Here is a 19,149-nt window from a genome sequence, read left to right as displayed (position 1 = left end):
TCCATGTGTTCCTTCATGGTTTTCATGTTTGCAATATGAATCTACAATGTTAAAAGAAAAAACAATGAAAAGCATGGAATGAAAAGGTGTGTCCAAACTTTTAACTGGTGCAGCATGTTATTCTATCCAGTAAAAATAGGTATCCCAACACGTAGCACTGCAATGGTGGCCAAAGCGACACTTTTTGGCCTCCATCGGGTGAATGAGGACCTATGAATATGTAACACAGAAAGGGAAATATAAAATCAATTAATCACTGAAAACGGCCATATACTTACTGATACAGGAGGGCAGATGTCTGCACCACCTCAGCATGCAGGCAGTCAAATGCCAAATGAGGGAGCCATTTACACCTGTGGAGGACACCTATGAGACAGCCACTCACACTGCCTCCTAATATAGAGGGGGGTGGCTGCTTAGTGTATACTTCTACACAGAGTAGTAAATACAGTGCGCCAGACCACTCTTATACATGTAGTGCACCATGCAGGCTAGCAGCCTATTAATGACGCGATATCAGTTCGGCCAGTTGCCCTGCACCTCAGAAAGTGAACCACATTGGTACTGTCATCCCAGGCTCCCTCGGCATCTAGAATCCGCACTGCATGTGAATAATATATAATAAATGCGAGGTATTCAATGGAATTTGGCCAAAATATTTGAACTCATAAGCCACGTCAAGGCTCCTCGCTTTTTGTGATTCCCTACACAATATAAATGTATCCCAGAAAGGCAAATATAAAAACAAACAAATAATGAATGAAATCTGCCATATACAGGAGGGCAGACCTGTGTACCACCTCAGCATGCAGGCAGCCAATTACACCAGTTTGGCTGCCTGCATGCTGAGGTGGTGCAGATATATGCTCTCCTGTATCAGTAAGTATATGGCTGTTTTCAGGACCTTTGGATAGGTTTAAGATATATGGTAGGAGCTTTCCTGGCGTATATGTTAAATACATGTTGCAAATGCACTGTCAACTTCCCTGGTGCTCTAGGGTAGTGGAGGGGTTAGTATTCTCTGGACTTTAAAGGGAATAAAGGGACTAATTAATGCTTATTTTATGGTCTAGAGTAGTGTGGTAGGTAGACTATGCAAGGGTTTATGTGCGCTTCTCTGGTGTACTAGAGGGTTAAATGTTTGCTTCTCTATGGTCTAGGGTAGTGGGTAGGTTTATGTTTGCTTTCTTGGTGGTCAAGGTGAAGGACAGGAAGGTATCTGCTTCTGAGGGCCAGAATAGTGGAGAGGTTTACTCCTGATGCTCAGGGTTATGGGAGGGGTTAATATCTGCATCCCTGGTAGTCTAGGGATTATTTTTTTCAAAGTAAAGTCACGTGATTAATTGCCAAAACTAGGGCTCTGTTCACATCAAGCTTGAGCCTTTCCATTGAAGGTATGTCAGATTTCGACGGTTGTCTAGAAGTATGATGAGGTTGGCTATGTAGACTAAGCTTTTCTATACAGATGAGAAAAAGGTACGCTGACCCATACTGGCCTGACGGATGCCGAAAGAGTGCGACCATAAAGATGTGTTCTGCATATGCGCCGGGAGATTATCCAACATGAATGCTGAACGTAATTTCAGGGGTATCTAATATTAGGGATATCTGATGTTACATAATGGTTATTGCTCAGTTATACGAATAATACAATAGATGTAATGTGTTTGGTGTAGTTTGGTGTAGTTTGGTGTAGTTTGGTGTAGTTTGGTGTAGTTTGGTGTAGTTTGATGTAGTTTGATGTAGTTTGATGTAGTTTGATGTAGTTTGATGTTGTTTGATACAGTTTGATACAGTTCTGTTTGTTGTTTGTTTGTCTGTTTTTAGGTTGTCCATTTACGCTTCCGCTCCATATGTAATATCTTGTTGGGTTTCTTGCTTAACACATTTTGCATTTTTGTCTCCATTATTAGCTGATAACAGAACAAAAAAGAAAATAACACATCGAGAGAGAAAACAAGATTTCTCCGCTTTTAAGCAAACCGACAACGAGATGAAGGTTAAAATCTCCCCACAACTTCTCCTGGCTATGCACCGTTTCTTAGCAACAGGCAAGTTGGGCTTATCACAGTTTGAGATCACTAACAATCTCCACGCTGGTTTCTGACTCTATACGGACGGAGAAAGGGTAGTGAAGCTTGGAGTGGTTCCCAACGTCTGTTCTGCGCGGACACGTGTTCTCACTTCCTCTGTGCGATACTGGCATTCCTCTGCCCGACGCAGGGCGTGGGGTCAGCCTTTTCCATAATAAGGAGGGGGGTAAAGAATGGAGGCATAATTAGAAGAAAAAGCAATATTCGTTGTACATGCAAAAGGGGAGAGAGGGTTGTCTTCAGTACTTGTATATACAGACTTGTGAGAAGCTCATAGGGATCTACAAATATTTAAAGGGGTTATGCTAAAATTTACTTTTATTACCTCTCCATTGCGGTGAGACCCCCACCAATCCATGTCCCGGTCTCCACCTCACTGCACCCCCTATGATGAGGAGGAGATTGAATGGTGCGACATTCAAGCATGCGCGATGGAACTCCATTCATCTTCAATAGCACCGCCGATGACAGGCGAGCTCCTGTACTTGACTATTTCCATCAGCACCATTGAAATGAATGGAGTAATGCCACGCATGCTTGACCACCGCTCAATTCAATCTCCTCCTCACTGCAGTGGGACCTCTGTTCTTGGGATTGGTGGGGGTCTTAGCAGTGACTTTAGCATCAATCCTATGAATAGGTGATAAGTCAATTTTGGGATAAGTCCTTTAATTCTTTTAAAAGTTGTGCCAAGATTAGAAGTTATGCTTTATCCACAGAATAAAGGGAAAATGTTTGATCGGTGGTGCTCTGGTCCATCTGCTGGGACCCAAAGTAATTAGAAAAATAAGGGTCCTGAAGGGACTGGAATGAATAGAGTGGCAATCGAGCATATTGCCCCTACATTTATTTTAATAGGATTGCCAGAGATTGCCAACAGCTTGAACTATCTGCAGCAGTCTTGTTGAAATGAATAGAGCAGCAGTGAGCATGCTTGACCGCTGCTCCATCCATTTGGGGTACACTCATTATTGTGATCAGTTGGAGTCCTAGTGGTCAGACTTCCACTGGTATTCTACTTATCCCCTATACTATGGATAGGAGATAACCTCTAATCTTGTCACAGTCCCTTTAAGCCATTCTGCATGGTGCCACTTTTCTGTTATTCCTTCTTGAAATGCATGAATATATTGATAACTAGTGTTACAGTTTCTCTGGTCAAAGGCGAGTATCCCGTCATACCCTGACACCATCCATCATTGTGCTGGGACTCATTTGATTGACAAGGGAAATTACCCGCTTCTCAGTTTATTCATAGATTTCCAGGAGGAGTAATGGAGGAACAGTACAATGCAAAGTTCTAAGAAAATCTGCTCCCAAATTCCTATTTCATGGTGAATATACAACAAGTCCTTCCAGACGTGCAGCGAGCAGACAGCTCCTCTAAACCATTTAGCCATGATTCTGACTATAGTTGGGTTTTTTCTCTATTGGAGTGTTCCGTAATTGATCATGCATTCCCTTCTCCGCCTGACTTGCAGAAGTGGATGCCTTCAGCCCATCTCAGATGTCGGAGAAGATTCTTCTGAGGCTGCTCAAACATCCCAACGTCATCCAGGAACTAAAGTTCGATGACAAAAACAAGAAGTCTCCTGAATACTACCTCTACCAGCGTAATAAGCCGGTGGATTACTTTGTGCTGGTTTTACAGGTCAGACTTGTTGCTATGAAATTCATGTTCTGTATATTGTTGCAGAGATGCTGCACATTGTAGTCATTTTTGTGATTTTATTGGCTTTGTGCAAAAATGCTCACAGCCTAAAATCTATTTCTCCAACTCTCCATATATCTCAATTAGCATACAGAACTTCAGGACTGTTGACTGTCCTCACTTGGGCCACCATGCCCTGGTGGGCTAGCTTTATATGTGTTGGTTTATTTTGTTACTTTACATGAACTTTTTAGTATAAAATACAAAAATAGCCTAAAACCAGCTGTGTTTTAGCTTTACTTAAAGTGCACCTAAGTTTTCAAAAGCTGTCCGGGTCTTCCTTGGCCTCTGCTTTACTGTTATTGTACCCAGTTTGAGCTTTATCAATTAAAGCTTCCATGTAGATGTCACTATTTTTCTGCTGCCTTGCTGTTTGTAATTCACTTATAGGTGGGGGAGGGGCATCCCAAGCCAGTTATTCTGCCAGTACTGTACTGGCAGAGACTTCTGCTCCCACACTTCCCATGCTAGCTTGCATAGCCCTTCACTGATCAGCTGCAAGGCAAAAACTGAATACACGCTCCTATGTTGCATGCAGTAACTTGCAGTGTCCCTATGTCCCTGTTACTAGAGAAGCTAAATGCCTAACGACAAGCAGTGGATTGCAAAACTACTGGCAGGTAGTTCAAACTTAATTTTTAAGGGGTAAATGAGCAGTCGTTGTGAGAAAAATTAGTGTCTATTTCTTGACCTGGTGGAAAGACTAAGGTAAAAATGATATTCCTTGTGTTTATCTACAGGGGAAAGTGGAAGTAGAAGCCGGGAAGGAAGGGATGAAATTCGAAGCCGGTGCCTTTTCATACTATGGAGTGATGGCACTCACAGCATCTCCAGGTATTTTATTTCCACAACTAGTTATCCTATTGAAATAAACGTCTACAATTTTCTGTCGCCCTCAGATGACTTTTACTTGTTGGTATGTACACACCGTCCTGCAGCATTACTATGTTGTGTCTTCGACAGTAGGCATAAAGATAAATATCCCCGCATAACCCAGAAAGTCACAAGAATGCAGTATGATCAGTAGATTTACGTACTCGCATAATCCAATAAATTAGTAATCTAATTTAACCATTTACACTTTGTTAGGAAGCGTCAGCATATCAGCCAATATGCCTAACCCATGACTTTCATAGAACGTGAAATTTGTGAATTTCTGGAGCAGTAGCAATAATTAATTTGGAGAAGTAAAATCATTAACACTACTGACGTCACAACAGCGGAAGATGCTATGGAAGTCTTATAAGTGCTGTGCATGGGCCATCTCTTCATTCATTCCCTGCCTGGTTATGGCAGCTGATGGGTTGAAGAAGGGGTTGAAAATACTGATTTTTTTTTTTCAATTCAGATGCATTGTTAAAGTGGGTATCCCATAAACAACATTTATCACCTATCCATAGAATAGCTAATAAATAATTGCTGGGACTCCCGCCTGATCACTTGAAAGGGAGTCCTGAGCCCCCATTTTGAAGGAGTTTGAATGGGGCACTGCCCTGCCTCTCTGTTCTAACTTTATGGAAGTGATGGAGATAGTTGAACCCTGTACTCCACTATATTTTATCAGTCTTATATACTTTGAATGAAGCTGAAGTACATATGTTTGGCACCATTCAAACTCCTCTAGAAGCTCAGGACTGGCCCACGTGGGGGGCCCTAGTGATCATACATTTATCACCTATCCTTTGAACAGGTGAAACATATTATTTATGAGAAAACCCCCTTAAAAAGAGATCAGATAATTATAATTTACTGACTCGTGTCTGAATCAACTAGTAATTATTAGGAAATTATAGTACCAGTATTTCTGGTGGCGCAATGCACCACACAGCTCTGCTACATGCATGTCACACACACACACAGCACTGCTACATGTACATCACATACAGCTCTGCTGCATACAATCTTTATCCCATACAACGGGGATAACAAGCAGCGCAGCACTCGGGATGAAGGACCTGTGATGACATCACCCTCATGCTCTGCCCTTGATCACATGACGGTGACGTCATCACAGGTCCTTCATCCCGAGTGAGTTACATGCTCTGCCCCGGATCACATGACAGTGACGCCATCACAGGTTCTTCATTCCTGTGCAGATTACGGGCGGACTACATCCCCTACAAACCACTGCTGCCTCAGTTGCAATGGAATACTAACCAACACCTAACCAACAGCCGTGTGCTTACAGGACCTGTGATGCCGTTATCATCATGTGTTCAGGGTTGGAGTATGTAACTCACTCAGGCTGAAGGACCTGTGATGACATCATCATGTGATCAGGGGCAGAGCATGTAACTCATTCACGAACGGACGGACAGGTGGTCGTTAGTATTTTGATTGTATAAGTTTTTGATATAAAGAAATTTCAGCCCACTTGGGAGGAAAAGCAACTGGAAAATACAAAAGTATTGGAAGGTTGCGGACCTTTTTTTTTTTTTTATTTATACAGCTATTCACATTTATTTACATTCCTGGAATATCTGGTAATCTGTATTTGAGGAATCAAAGTGCAACTATTAAGGTCCTTTTACATGGTGAGATGATTGGCAACAAACATTCGTTCATCCAATCATCTGTATGTGTGAAAGTGCTGCCGATCAGGCAACAAACTATCAAAACTTTCTGTTGTTGGGTGATTGCTACTTTTTATGCAACACCAAAATCATCTGCTGTCTGCAGCACCCCGCTCTGTGTAAACATGGATGTGTTTCCGGAACCAATGGAACAGTTGATCGGGCGCGTGCAGTAGTGCTGATTGGCCCATGTAAATTGGGATGAACGAGTGTCGATCGACTTGCAAAAACAATGATTGGAGCTCGTTCCTAGCAGGACATCTGCCTGTATAAAAGCACTTTTTGGGGGGCATTCACACCTAGCTGATTTGTAGCAGATCTGCAGCAGATTTCACCCTTTGAATTCAAATTGAAAAAGTGAAATCTGCTGCAGGTCTTCACAGAAATCCATGACAAAGGCTGCAGCAAATTGTCTACGTGTGAATGCACTTTAGGATGAGCTTCATTATCGCGGAGCTGCTGCAAATTCCACATTTAAAACCCTTGGTGAAAATCTACAGTAGAGGACTTGTGGATGAGGTCTGTAGCAAAGCGGCCTATGCATGCTGTTGGGTTTGCAGAGAAGTTGCAGTATATTGTATATTTCCTTCAGCATTATGTACAGTTGAGAAGCGAATAACACAAAAGAATAGCTATTATTAGGAAACTGCTTAAGTAGGTTGAGTGGAGACGTTTGATGGGTACTGGTGCATTAGGTCTCCACCAGAATAATGGGTGGAGACATGGGTTGGTCGTCCTGAGTAAAAGGGAACGCTTCATGAGCCCCCTACTTTGGTAATATCATATGTTCTGTTCTAGGGCCTTAAAGTGCAGCACATTGCATGCATCGTTACTTGCCTTCTGAACGCATGAAATCTCCAGATACTGAAATCTTCCCATCCAAATGCTGGCAGGACATTAATTGCACTTTCATCATTTGCTCATGCACCAATTGATTTCTGCAGAAATCAGACAGCTCTGTTCTCTCCGCAGTGGCCAGGCTTGGTATTACATGCAAAGCTCACTACATTGGGAACTTTGCCTGTAATACCAAGCCTGGCCACTGCAGAGAGAACAAAGCTGTCTGCTTACTGCGGATTACAAATCCATGCACAAGCTCACTTGCATGGTGAGCACTGATGAACTGCGATTCTGGACAGCAGACCTGCCAATCTACTAGTGGTGGCCTATCCTAGGGACAGGCGATGACTAGTTTACAGCTGGACAACCCCTTTTAAATAGGCTGTACTGCAATACCGCACACAGCCCACAGACATGAGTGGCTCTGGTAGGAGGCTACAGAATTCTTTCATTGTACAAGTTAAGAAATCCTAGCTAAGTTATTGTAATAGATCACTGAGATGAAGTTGAAGGGGTTAAAAACTAAAAAACTGCAGCAAATGCTACAAAATAAGAACAAAATAAGAAAAAAAGAAACACCACTCACCTCTTCAATCCCGCAATCCATCACAGATGCTTGAGTGATCCCCCAGCATTCACAAACCGCCAGCACATACTCGCTGCAGCCAATCAGGGGCCTCAGCGGTCATGCACCATTCTACTAGCATCACTGCTCAGCATTAGGAGTCATGATGCCAGCAGTACGGCACATGACTGCTGAGACCACAGATTGGTGACTGCTTCTAAGACTAGGGTTCTGATTTGGTGGGAGATTGAAGAGGTAAGTCTGATTTTTAGTTTTTGTTTTGTTTTGTTTTTTTTCATTTTGAACCATTTACTGCTTTTTATATTTTTTTAGAAAACTGTATAAACTCTAGTAGTGCGTCTAAAACGTAATGTAGCATTATCTCATACAGCATTTCTCGATGCTTTAAAACGAGGTATGCATGGCACCAATCTTCTTAAATGAGCCGAACTTCCCAGAATGCCATTTTCTTGACTAAATCAGTGGAAAGGCCTGCAGGCATACTTCTTGAAGTCATAAAATTCTTAAGGCATAAAAGCAAGTTACACATCATTTCAGGCAGATCATTCACACATCATTTCCCTTGAACAATGCATTGATTACTGGGTTATTTTCTGTGCCAAGTGGCAGAGCTGGCAGGACAACGTCTAAGCGTGATGTAGTGCCATCTAGTGGTGAACAGTAGATACATGTTTAGGGTTCATACTCCAGACTGAAGAAACAATATATGCTGACGGCTATAGATACATATATAGATACGTAGCAAGGACTGAATGCACATGGGCAGACTTTGTGATTACTGCTGCGACTTCAGACTGGGACCAAGTAACTTCCAACAAGATTGTACAGATCCCAGCTTATCAAACATGTATGGTAGAAAAAAGGAATCTCCAACCTGCAACTCTCAACTTGTTGCAAAATGACAACTTCTAGCATGCACCCAAAGCCTGCATCATCAATAGAGGACAATGGAGATAAAGGAAAATAGGTTGGCGGCCCGAAATAATGTATAGGAAAAAATAATTGTACAGCCGCCACCTGTTGGTCGAGTGAGGTACTAGTTTCCCCTCAAGTGAGAATGAGACCAATCAGTCCAAGCTTTGGATTTTGGTGGAGAATCATGAGAAAATCCACTGCTGAAAATCTGCCCCATGTAGCCACACCCTTTAATAGAGATTTTTGGGGGGTTGGAAAACCCCTTTAAATGTGTTTTAGTATTATCCACTCTCTTGTCCTGGATGTAAGCAAGAATAGAGCACCTGGGGCTAAAAACTCCTTGCCCCAGATCCCACTCTTGGCGTCCTTGGCAGACTCAGCTGCTTTTACCGTGGGATGCCGCCGCCAGTCATAAAATTTCTCTGCAAGGGGAATCTTGTATTGTAGGGCGGCTATTTAAAGGAACGGTACAAAGTCCGCCCAAACGGGAGCCACTCTTACAGAGCTGCTCTCCACTCCAGCTTGTAGAAGGGGGTCCTGAGTGGGAGAACTAATAGAATATACAATAGAGTTGTGATATTGACGCAACCCTTTTAACTAAAAGTAGTCATTTTATAATGAAAAAGTAATTGAACCCCTTGGTGACATCCAATAATTCTTATTACTGAACTCACTAATGGGTTTTACACCTGCACATACATCTTTTTAGGGTGGTTGCTTGGATGACTACCGACAGCCAGGCTCCTGCTCTTATTGCCTGGAGCATAGGAACCTCAGATCCTGGCAGATTAACCCCTTACATGCCATATTCAACAGCAGCTGCAGCATGTAAGCAGATGTCAGAGGGAGGGAGCTCCTTCTGTCACCCATCAGCACCCCACTATACAATCACAAGGTACCAGTGGGATCCAGTGGCAGCAAAGGGTATGCCATGTAACTCTGCCTAGAAGACCCACCTCCCGGGCAGGTACTACTAGACTGCTGTCATAGTTATAGCTGAATGCACTACATAAGTAATGCAGTGTACTATCCTAACAATCAAACTATCATATCTTCAAGTTCCCTTGAAGGACTAAGGCCGCCTGCAGACGGGCGGGTCAGGTCCGGCGGCGTGGATTCTCGCAGTGGGACCCTACCTGAGCACCTGCAGGGACCAGTGCGTACTCACCCGTGCACGCGGCTCCGGCTGTTTGATGTGCCGGTTTGCCGGGCAGCCGGCGCATGCGAGCCCCGCACAGAAATAGGACATGCCGCGGTTTGTTTGCCGCGCGAGATTTCGAACGGCCAAACCGCGTCCGTCTGCATAGGATTGGGTTTGTTAACGCAATCTTATGCAGGCTTCCAGCGGCGGAAATTCCATGGGAAATCCCGCCGCAGAATTTCCGCTCGTGTGCAGGCGACCTAAGGCAAGGTTTAATTTAAAAAAAATCTAGTTTAAGAAAATACACATTTTTCCCCACAAACACTTTTTAAATGGATGAAATATAATTTTTTTTTAAAGCCGCACATAATGGGTATTATCGCGCTCATAACAACTCAAAAAATGAAATGACTATTTATCTTACATGGTGAAGACCCCCTGTCCACAGACATAAACTCACGCCGTCTGGAGCTTTTCATAGCATTGCTATAGAAAGCGCCGGCCCCGTGTCCATGAGTGGAGAATCATTGCGATTCTCCGCTCGCGGCTGGCAATTTGCAACATGCTGCAAATTGCCGCAATTCTCCGCGGTCAACCTATCTGTGAGATAGGCTGGCCTGCGGAGATTCGTCTGCCGGCTCCTGCTCCAGGGCGGACATCCGCCACGGGATACCGCAACGCCCGTAGGCAGGGGGTCGAACGCTGCAAAAATAATTTTAAAAAGTAACACCTTAATTGCTATTGTTTTTTTCGCCTCCAAAGATACGCAATAAAAAGCAATCCAGAAGTCACATGTACTCAAAATTGTACCAATCAGAAGGCAGTGATGCAGATTCAATTATTTTTTCTTTATTGTGCAAAAGTAGTTAAAAAAAAAAAAAAAAATTTTTTTAAATTGATCTTGCAGTAATCGTGTTCTTCCAGATAAGAAAATGATCCTATTGTTTTTACCAAATGGTGAATGCTGTAAAAACTACATACATAGCCGCAGCAAAACTTTACTTGGCTCTTTTAATGGCTTTTATTTAGAGATGAGCAAGCGTACTCGGCCACGCCCCTTTTTCGCCCGAGCGCCGCAATTTTCGAGTACTTCCGTACTGGGGCGAAAAGATTCGGGGGGCGCCGTGTATGAGTGGGGGGTTGCAGCGGGGAGTGGGGGGGAGAGGGAGATAGAGAGGGTTCCCCGCTGCTACCCCCCCGCGCTGCCACGCCTCCCCCCGAATCTTTTTACCCGAGTATGGAAGTACTCGAAAATCGCGGTGCTCGATCGAGTAATTACTAGAAACGAGTAGGTTCACTCATCTCTACTTTTATTCTATTAAGCGACAATTCAAAGGTTGCATGAACTGTACATGTAATGCACGAAGTGTGAAGGTAACGTTTCCAACAACTAGAATGTTGGGTATCTTAAATCATTATTTGTTTTGCAATTTGACCAAATTCCTCCTCCTTTGTGGAGCCTTCTGCACCAGTTGCACCATCACTTTTAAGACATTCGGTTGTTTTGTGCATTATGGAGTATCCATGTTTTATAGAGTTGTTCCCCATTCTATAATACAATGACTGTCCTCATTGCCTCCATATCTTTACTCCCTGGAGATGGTTGCATATCAACTGAGAAGGCGCTGGTGTAGATGGCTTCCTTCTTGTGCTCTTGTTATGGTTCCTTATCTCTTCTCTCCTTGATTACAGTTCCCTTGTCCCTGTCTCGTACCTTTGTTGTCAGCAGAACAGAATCGTTAGCTGGTTCTCCAGGTAAATCATGCATGTATCTATTGACTTATTCTTGCACCAATTTGTCTGTTCGCTCTCTGCTCCCATGTTACGTCTTCTCTGGACTCTCCTTCAACTATTTCAACTTTCCTTCCCCAAGATGACTGAGAATGACTCTTCTAAAATGGTGCAAGTTATCCTATTGCCTTGTATTTATGGTCCCGGTAATGGGACTCTTTAATTGCAACCCAACAGTACTTGATCAAGACTCAATGGGACAGTCCTGTAGTCAGTATTGCGGTATGTAATAGGGAACACAAGAGCACTCCAGGTCTCTGGATAAGTATAAGCCTGCATAGGATAGGCAAGACTTCATTTACATTATACTGAAGAACTCTTATATGGTTGATCATCCCAGTAGTTATTGTCAGGAGGGGCGTCGTCTCTCCTTAAGGAGAGCACCCAAAACGTATGTGGAAACACTTAGGGGTTGAGCGGATCAGGAGATGGTATAGTCTTTCCCCAAGGTGAGAACCCAAAAGGGGCGTGGGGACACCTAGAAGGTGAGTGAGGAGATTTTTAGGGCCATGCAAACTCCTCCGGGTAATTTATGCAAATAAGGAAGATGGAAAAAGACCTCTGCAGCGCCACCTATTGGATGGCAGTATTCCTTCAAATCAGTGTGACTTTTTAACAAGTCTGATCAATGATTGGGAATAGGAAATCAAGCCAAAAAACGATACATAGATAGTTGTTGTGACATTGTTCACTTCATTATGGTTGCCATAGCATCGTGGCACAAATAAGGCAGAATGACTATTCCGGTTAATGATTGCAATAATACCATGTTTCCCCGAAAATAAAGGCCTATCCCGATAAAAAAAAAAAACCTACCCTGATTTTTTAATAAACCAAGCTTACTGCCTAGGTACGTTACCAAACCAAGCTTACTGTTTAGGTACGATATCAAAACGAAGCTTACTACACAGATAAGAAATCAGAGCTGAGCTTACTATATACATACAATACCAGAAGCAAAGAAAGGAAAATTGTTACAACCAATGGCTGTAATTGGTTAATCAAGCGCTGGCTCTGATTGGCTGAGGCGGCGCTCAATGAACCAATCAGAGCAATTGCTTGCTGGAAGCTGGGTATTCAAGCCCCGCTATCAGGAAAAAATGCTCTGTCAGTGTTTAATACTACATGGAAGCCTGCAGCAGCGCCGCAGCCCAGAGCAAGGGACCCGAACGCTGGCTGCTAGGTGAGTATTAAGGCACATCCCCCCCCACCCCCCAAAAAAATTTGTTATTTGTATAGCGCCAACTTATTCCGCAGCGCTAAAAAAAAGAAAATAGGACACTGTGTGCCTCTTTTGGGGCAAAACTTAATATAAAACGGTGTCTTTTTTCAGGGAAACACGGTAGTGATGACATTACAGTGCTTAAAACAACAATAATTATTTTATTATAGGCAGAGGTGGATTAAGGCTGCCATGGGCTCCAGGTCTGTGAATACTATGGGCCCCCCATAAGTCTGCAGATTTAGGATGATATGACACTTATCACATAGATCTGTTATCAGAACAGAGCTTACTATATAGATATGATACCAGAAATGAGTTCATTCTATGGATTTGATATAAGAACCAAGCATACTCCCTTGATACAAAGCTGAAACCAAGCTTACTGTCTAGATACAGTACCAGACTCGTGCTTACTGCACAGATGCAATACTGCAAACCAGTTCTGATATTGCATATAGGCTATCAAAACAAAGCTTACTGTATAGATAAGGTACTAGAACTGGGCTTACTGTACATATATGTTACCAAAACTAGCTTAATGCCTAGATACATTACCAAAACTAGCTGACTGCCTAGATACGTTACCAAAAGTAGCTGACTGCCTAGATACGTTACCAAAACTAGCTGACTGCCTAGATACGTTACCAAAACTAGCTGACTGCCTAGATACGTTACCAAAACTAGCTGACTGCCTAGATACGTTACCAAAACTAGCTGACTGCCTAGATACGTTACCAAAACTAGCTGACTGCCTAGATACGTTACCTAAACTAGCTGACTGCCTAGATACGTTACCAAAACTAGCTGACTGCCTAGATACGTTACCTAAACTAGCTGACTGCCTAGATACGTTACCAAAACTAGCTGACTGCCTAGATACGTTACCAAAACTAGCTGACTGCCTAGATACGTTACCAAAACTAGCTGACTGCCTAGATACGTTACCAAAACTAGCTGACTGCCTAGATACGTTACCAAAACTAGCTGACTGCCTAGATACGTTACCAAAACTAGCTGACTGCCTAGATACGTTACCAAAACTAGCTGACTTCCTAGATACGTTACCAAAACTAGCTGACTGCCTAGATACGTTACCAAAACTAGCTGACTGCCTAGATACGTTACCAAAACTAGCTGACTGCCTAGATACGTTACCAAAACTAGCTGACTGCCTAGATACGTTACCAAAACTAGCTGACTTCCTAGATACGTTACCAAAACTAGCTGACTTCCTAGATACGTTACCAAAACTAGCTGACTGCCTAGATACGTTACCAAAACTAGCTGACTGCCTAGATACGTTACCAAAACTAGCTGACTGCCTAGATACGTTACCAAAACTAGCTGACTGCCTAGATACGTTACCAAAACTAGCTGACTGCCTAGATACGTTACCAAACCTAGCTGACTGCCTAGATACGTTACCAAACCTAGCTGACTGCCTAGATACGTTACCAAACCTAGCTGACTGCCTAGATACGTTACCAAACCTAGCTGACTGCCTAGATACGTTACCAAAACTAGCTGACTGCCTAGATACGTTACCAAAACTAGCTGACTTCCTAGATACGTTACCAAAACTAGCTGACTTCCTAGATACGTTACCAAAACTAGCTGACTGCCTAGATACGTTACCAAAACTAGCTGACTGCCTAGATACGTTACCAAAACTAGCTGACTGCCTAGATACGTTACCAAAACTAGCTGACTGCCTAGATACGTTACCAAAACTAGCTGACTGCCTAGATACGTTACCAAAACTAGCTGACTGCCTAGATACGTTACCAAACCTAGCTGACTGCCTAGATACGTTACCAAACCTAGCTGACTGCCTAGATACGTTACCAAAACTAGCTGACTGCCTATATGCAATATCAGAACCATGCTTACTGCATAGATACATTACCACAACCAAGCTTACTGCAGCTATGCAATATCAGAACCACACTTATTGCATAGATAGGATACCAGAACAGAGCTTACTATATAGATAGGATACCAGAACAGAGCTTACTATATAGATAGGATACCAGAACAGAGCTTAGTATATAGATAGGATACCAGAACAGAGCTTAGTATATAGATAGGATACCAGAACAGAGCTTACTATATAGATAGGATACCAGAACAGAGCTTACTATATAGATAGGATACCAGAACAGAGCTTACTATATAGATAGGATACCAGAACAGAGCTTACTATATAGATAGGATACCAGAACAGAGCTTAGTATATAGATAGGATACCAGAACAGAGCTTAGTATATAGATAGGATACCAGAACAGAGCTTACTATATAGATAGGATACCAGAACAGAGCTTACTATATAGATAGGATACCAGAACAGAGCTTACTATATAGATAGGATACCAGAACAGAGCTTACTATATAGATAGGATACCAGAACAGAGCTTACTATATAGATAGGATACCAGAACAGAGCTTAGTATATAGATAGGATACCAGAACAGAGCTTACTATATAGATAGGATACCAGAACAGAGCTTACTATATAGATAGGATACCAGAACAGAGCTTACTATATAGATAGGATACCAGAACAGAGCTTACTATATAGATAGGATACCAGAACAGAGCTTAGTATATAGATAGGATACCAGAACAGAGCTTAGTATATAGATAGGATACCAGAACAGAGCTTACTATATAGATAGGATACCAGAACAGAGCTTACTATATAGATAGGATACCAGAACAGAGCTTACTATATAGATAGGATACCAGAACAGAGCTTACTATATAGATAGGATACCAGAACAGAGCTTACTATATAGATAGGATACCAGAACAGAGCTTACTATATAGATAGGATACCAGAACAGAGCTTAGTTCCTAAACACAATACCAGAATTATGCTTACTGCATAGATGAGATACCAGGACCGATCTTCCTGTATAAATATGACACCAGAATCAAGCTTACTGCCTAGATATGATATCAGAACCAAGCATACTGTATAAATACGATACCAGAAGCAAAGAAAGGAAAATCTGCTACAAGTTTGCAGAAAATCCAGATTGTAGTAAAGCTCCAAATGGTACAATCTTTGTTGTGTATTTTGGTGCAGAAATATTTCGGATTTGTCGCAGATTTCAACTGATAAAATATGTTTTACAAATCCGCCGTATAGATTGACGTATTGCGGATGTAAAATCTGTATCACTGCTTAATTTATGCTGCAGATTTTTTCCGTGATGCGTAGATGAGACTTTTTGAGTCTGTACGGTGGTGGAAGTCACAACACTGTGCTGCATCTGTCATAACGGATTCAAATGACACCCGCCGGACGCCATTGACTTACCAGTAATTGGATCCGTAGGGTCTCCGTTGACGTTCCCCTCATTTAGATGACTAGAACGGTGCTGCTGGGATATTCTTGCCGTCCAAAGTGATGAAACTGCCAATGGAGGCTCCTAATGGCAGTCACTGGAGTTACGGAAACCGTGTAGGGCGGAGAGTTCTCTGTTCAATCAAATAGAATCCATTCCCATTTTTTTCTGGCACTAAAGCTCTTTTACATATTCTGCATTTGCATATTGTGTCTTGAAGTAGGGACCAGTACAATCCTGAAAAACCAGTGGTTTACTGCATACCTGTAAATATAAAATATTTTGATACATACCTGAGGTGTCGCGTGAACTTCATACCAGCAGCGCCTCCAGATGCTCACATTTTTTTCCTCTTTAACTCTTTCATTGTTAAACTGATAGGCACCCTATTAGGCTCTGCCAGAGATGGCTGTCCTATGGCCTTCATTAGGCCACCGCTTCCATGACACCTCATTGGCATGTGTGGGTACTTATGGACTTACAAAGGGAGCCACCTTCCTGTGTAAACCACTTAGATGCTGTGGTCTTTATTACCTGTGGCATCTAAGAAGTTAAACGGCCAGGATCAGAGATTCCTCCGATCCTGGCCATTGGAGCAGAAGCCTGCCTGTCATTAGGCAACCAAGCACCCGTTGCAGGCAGCATGGTACACCCATGCAGTAGTTGCGCAGTTAAACGTTGGCACTGTAACCTAAGGCTACTTGGTGATTGCCGTAAAAAGACATTAATGTTCACTAAGGGGTTAAGCTTCTTGAACAAATGTGAATTTACAAATGCTGTCAGTTCAAGGACTCCCACATTCTAGGTATGGTGACCCTGTGACAGACAGGTGACATTACCGGTATCATTTTTTTTTTTTTTTTACCTCGCAGTCTCAGAATTGTCAAATTCCAGGTACTCTAAGTTATTGGCCTCCAGGGATTTTGACAATTTGCCAATTTTTTTTCCCCTTAACCGTACAATAATCTCTCTTTAATTAAAAATGGAGGAATAATCTGCAGTATGCTTCTTTCAGTTTACATAGAACTCATCAAACATTGCTTTAAATTAATGTAGCAAAATGCCTTTCAAGATTGGTGACCTTCAAAGTATATACTGATATGTATGATGTGCCGTATATTATTACTTGGGCTGCAGGTAGAAGCAGCTGTCTCTCTTTCTAAGGCATCGTCTTATTAAAGGGGTTTTCAAAGATGGATAGGAAAGAAGGTCGAAAGTCATTCCCACCGTGTGCCTTCCGAAATTTGACCATCGCTTCGGAAAGAAAATTGCTGTTCACCAATTCCCTTGACCCCGTCGTGTTCTGTTTGTTGACCTCGCTGGGGTGCTACCGCGGGGCGTAGCATTAGTTTCAGCTTCATTTGAAAACTAAATTTCCCAGCAATCATTGCACGCTGTAAACTGTGTGTAGTACTTCCCTTTGTCTTCCTGTCCAACTCTCCACTGCAGCCGATCACCTCCCGACATCCTACTTAGAAGCCGGGAAGGGTTGTTAACACTGGGCAATGATATTCATGCATGCTCGGTTTTGTCTCTCTAATATAACACTGCTACATATGGAACAAACCCATAAATGGGAATAGACTACAGCGGAGACAATGCATGCAATGGCACATCACTAACGATATCCCAGGCCCTATCTGGAAATGGGGCACTTTCCTAGAAGTATATGAGAAAGTTACTGCTTCTGTTGAGTTCACATCAGTGCCAGCAAAAATATGAAAAACTCCTTTATATAGAAACCGGTGATCGTTGCAGGTCTCAGGCATATCTTGGCCATACAGTTCCCCTGCAGTGACCACAGTTGAGGAAATATAGCATTCATAAATGACGGACCATGTAATAAATAAATAAATCTTATTTGTATAGCGCCAATTTATTCCGCAGCGCTTTCAGGTAATTTTATTCAAAAGGCTCCCATGGCTGCCATGATCGTTTGCTTATTAAGACATGCCTGTGACACATCTTTAATAGGAAGCCTGTTAAAATACAGTATAATGCAATAGCATAGTATTGCATTATACTGTATAATTGATCAAACAATTATAAGTTTACGTTTTCTATGGGGACAAAAAAAAAATTGTAAAAATCAGTAAGAGAAAGACTTCAATTATACAATGGTATGGAGCAATAGTTTCTTTTTTTTTTTGTCCGTTGAACCCGTGTTAGAATTTTTTAAGTCTTACAATACATTATATGGTATGTTGAATGGTACCATTGAAAAATACAAATCAAAAAATCACCCAAAAAACAAGGCCTCAGGTAGATCTGTCACCGAAAAAATACAAAAGTTATGATTTTTTCAAAGTAGGGTTACCAGAACTGCAGAATGTGACCTGGATACAGGCGCACCAGTGACCATTGGTCATATAAGAGTTAATATGACAACAGCTAGAGAGAGCGGGCCTCTGCTGATCATAATGTTTCAGCTTGGTGGGTTATAAGGCTGGGTTCCCACACAGAGTATTCCTGGCAGAAATCTCGCGGTTTGGCCGCAGCGAAAAAAAACGAGAGATTTCCGCCGGGAAAGTGCTGCTTCTAAACCTGCGCTACTTAGCAGCGGGTTTTGAAGCGGCTTGGCCACACGCTTTTCCATTGTGGCCGGTGCTCCCATAGAGGAGAGCACGGCCGCAGCAGGGGAAAAAAAATAGACATGCTGCTTCTGCCAGCTTTGCAGCAATGGATTCTCCGTCCCGTGTGGACGAGATTTCTGAGAAATCTCGTCCACATGGCTGGATAGCCCCGGGATTAGCGGCCGCAGTCAGATTTGCCACGGCGAAATTCCGGACGTAATTTCCGCAGCAAATCCGCCCTGTGTAAATCCAGCCTAACAGTTGTGATTGTAACTGATAGATATATATATATAGCCTCATGTGGCGCAGAGTGTTAAGGCAGTAGAAATGCAGTCCTAAACTCTCACTCC

The 19,149-nt window shown here is 42.6% G+C and overlaps 1 protein-coding gene across 2 annotated transcripts in view; it reads left to right on the top strand.

Annotated features, from left to right (window-relative positions):
- Positions 1-19,149, top strand: part of CNNM2 (cyclin and CBS domain divalent metal cation transport mediator 2) — a 108,729-nt gene that overhangs the window by 73,175 nt on the left and 16,405 nt on the right. The window contains exons 3-6 of one of the 2 annotated variants that reach the window (XM_066600907.1): positions 1,914-2,051; positions 3,575-3,744; positions 4,545-4,638; positions 11,552-11,614. In XM_066600907.1, coding sequence (XP_066457004.1) covers positions 1,914-2,051; positions 3,575-3,744; positions 4,545-4,638; positions 11,552-11,614 — 465 coding nt within the window. The remainder of the gene's footprint in view (positions 1-1,913; positions 2,052-3,574; positions 3,745-4,544; positions 4,639-11,551; positions 11,615-19,149) is intronic. The other variant, XM_066600908.1, reaches the window with a different exon arrangement.

This window comes from Eleutherodactylus coqui, chromosome 4 (genome assembly GCF_035609145.1).
Source record: "Eleutherodactylus coqui strain aEleCoq1 chromosome 4, aEleCoq1.hap1, whole genome shotgun sequence".
NCBI lineage: Eukaryota > Metazoa > Chordata > Amphibia > Anura > Eleutherodactylidae > Eleutherodactylus > Eleutherodactylus coqui.
This window is presented reverse-complemented; position numbering and strand designations above follow the sequence as displayed.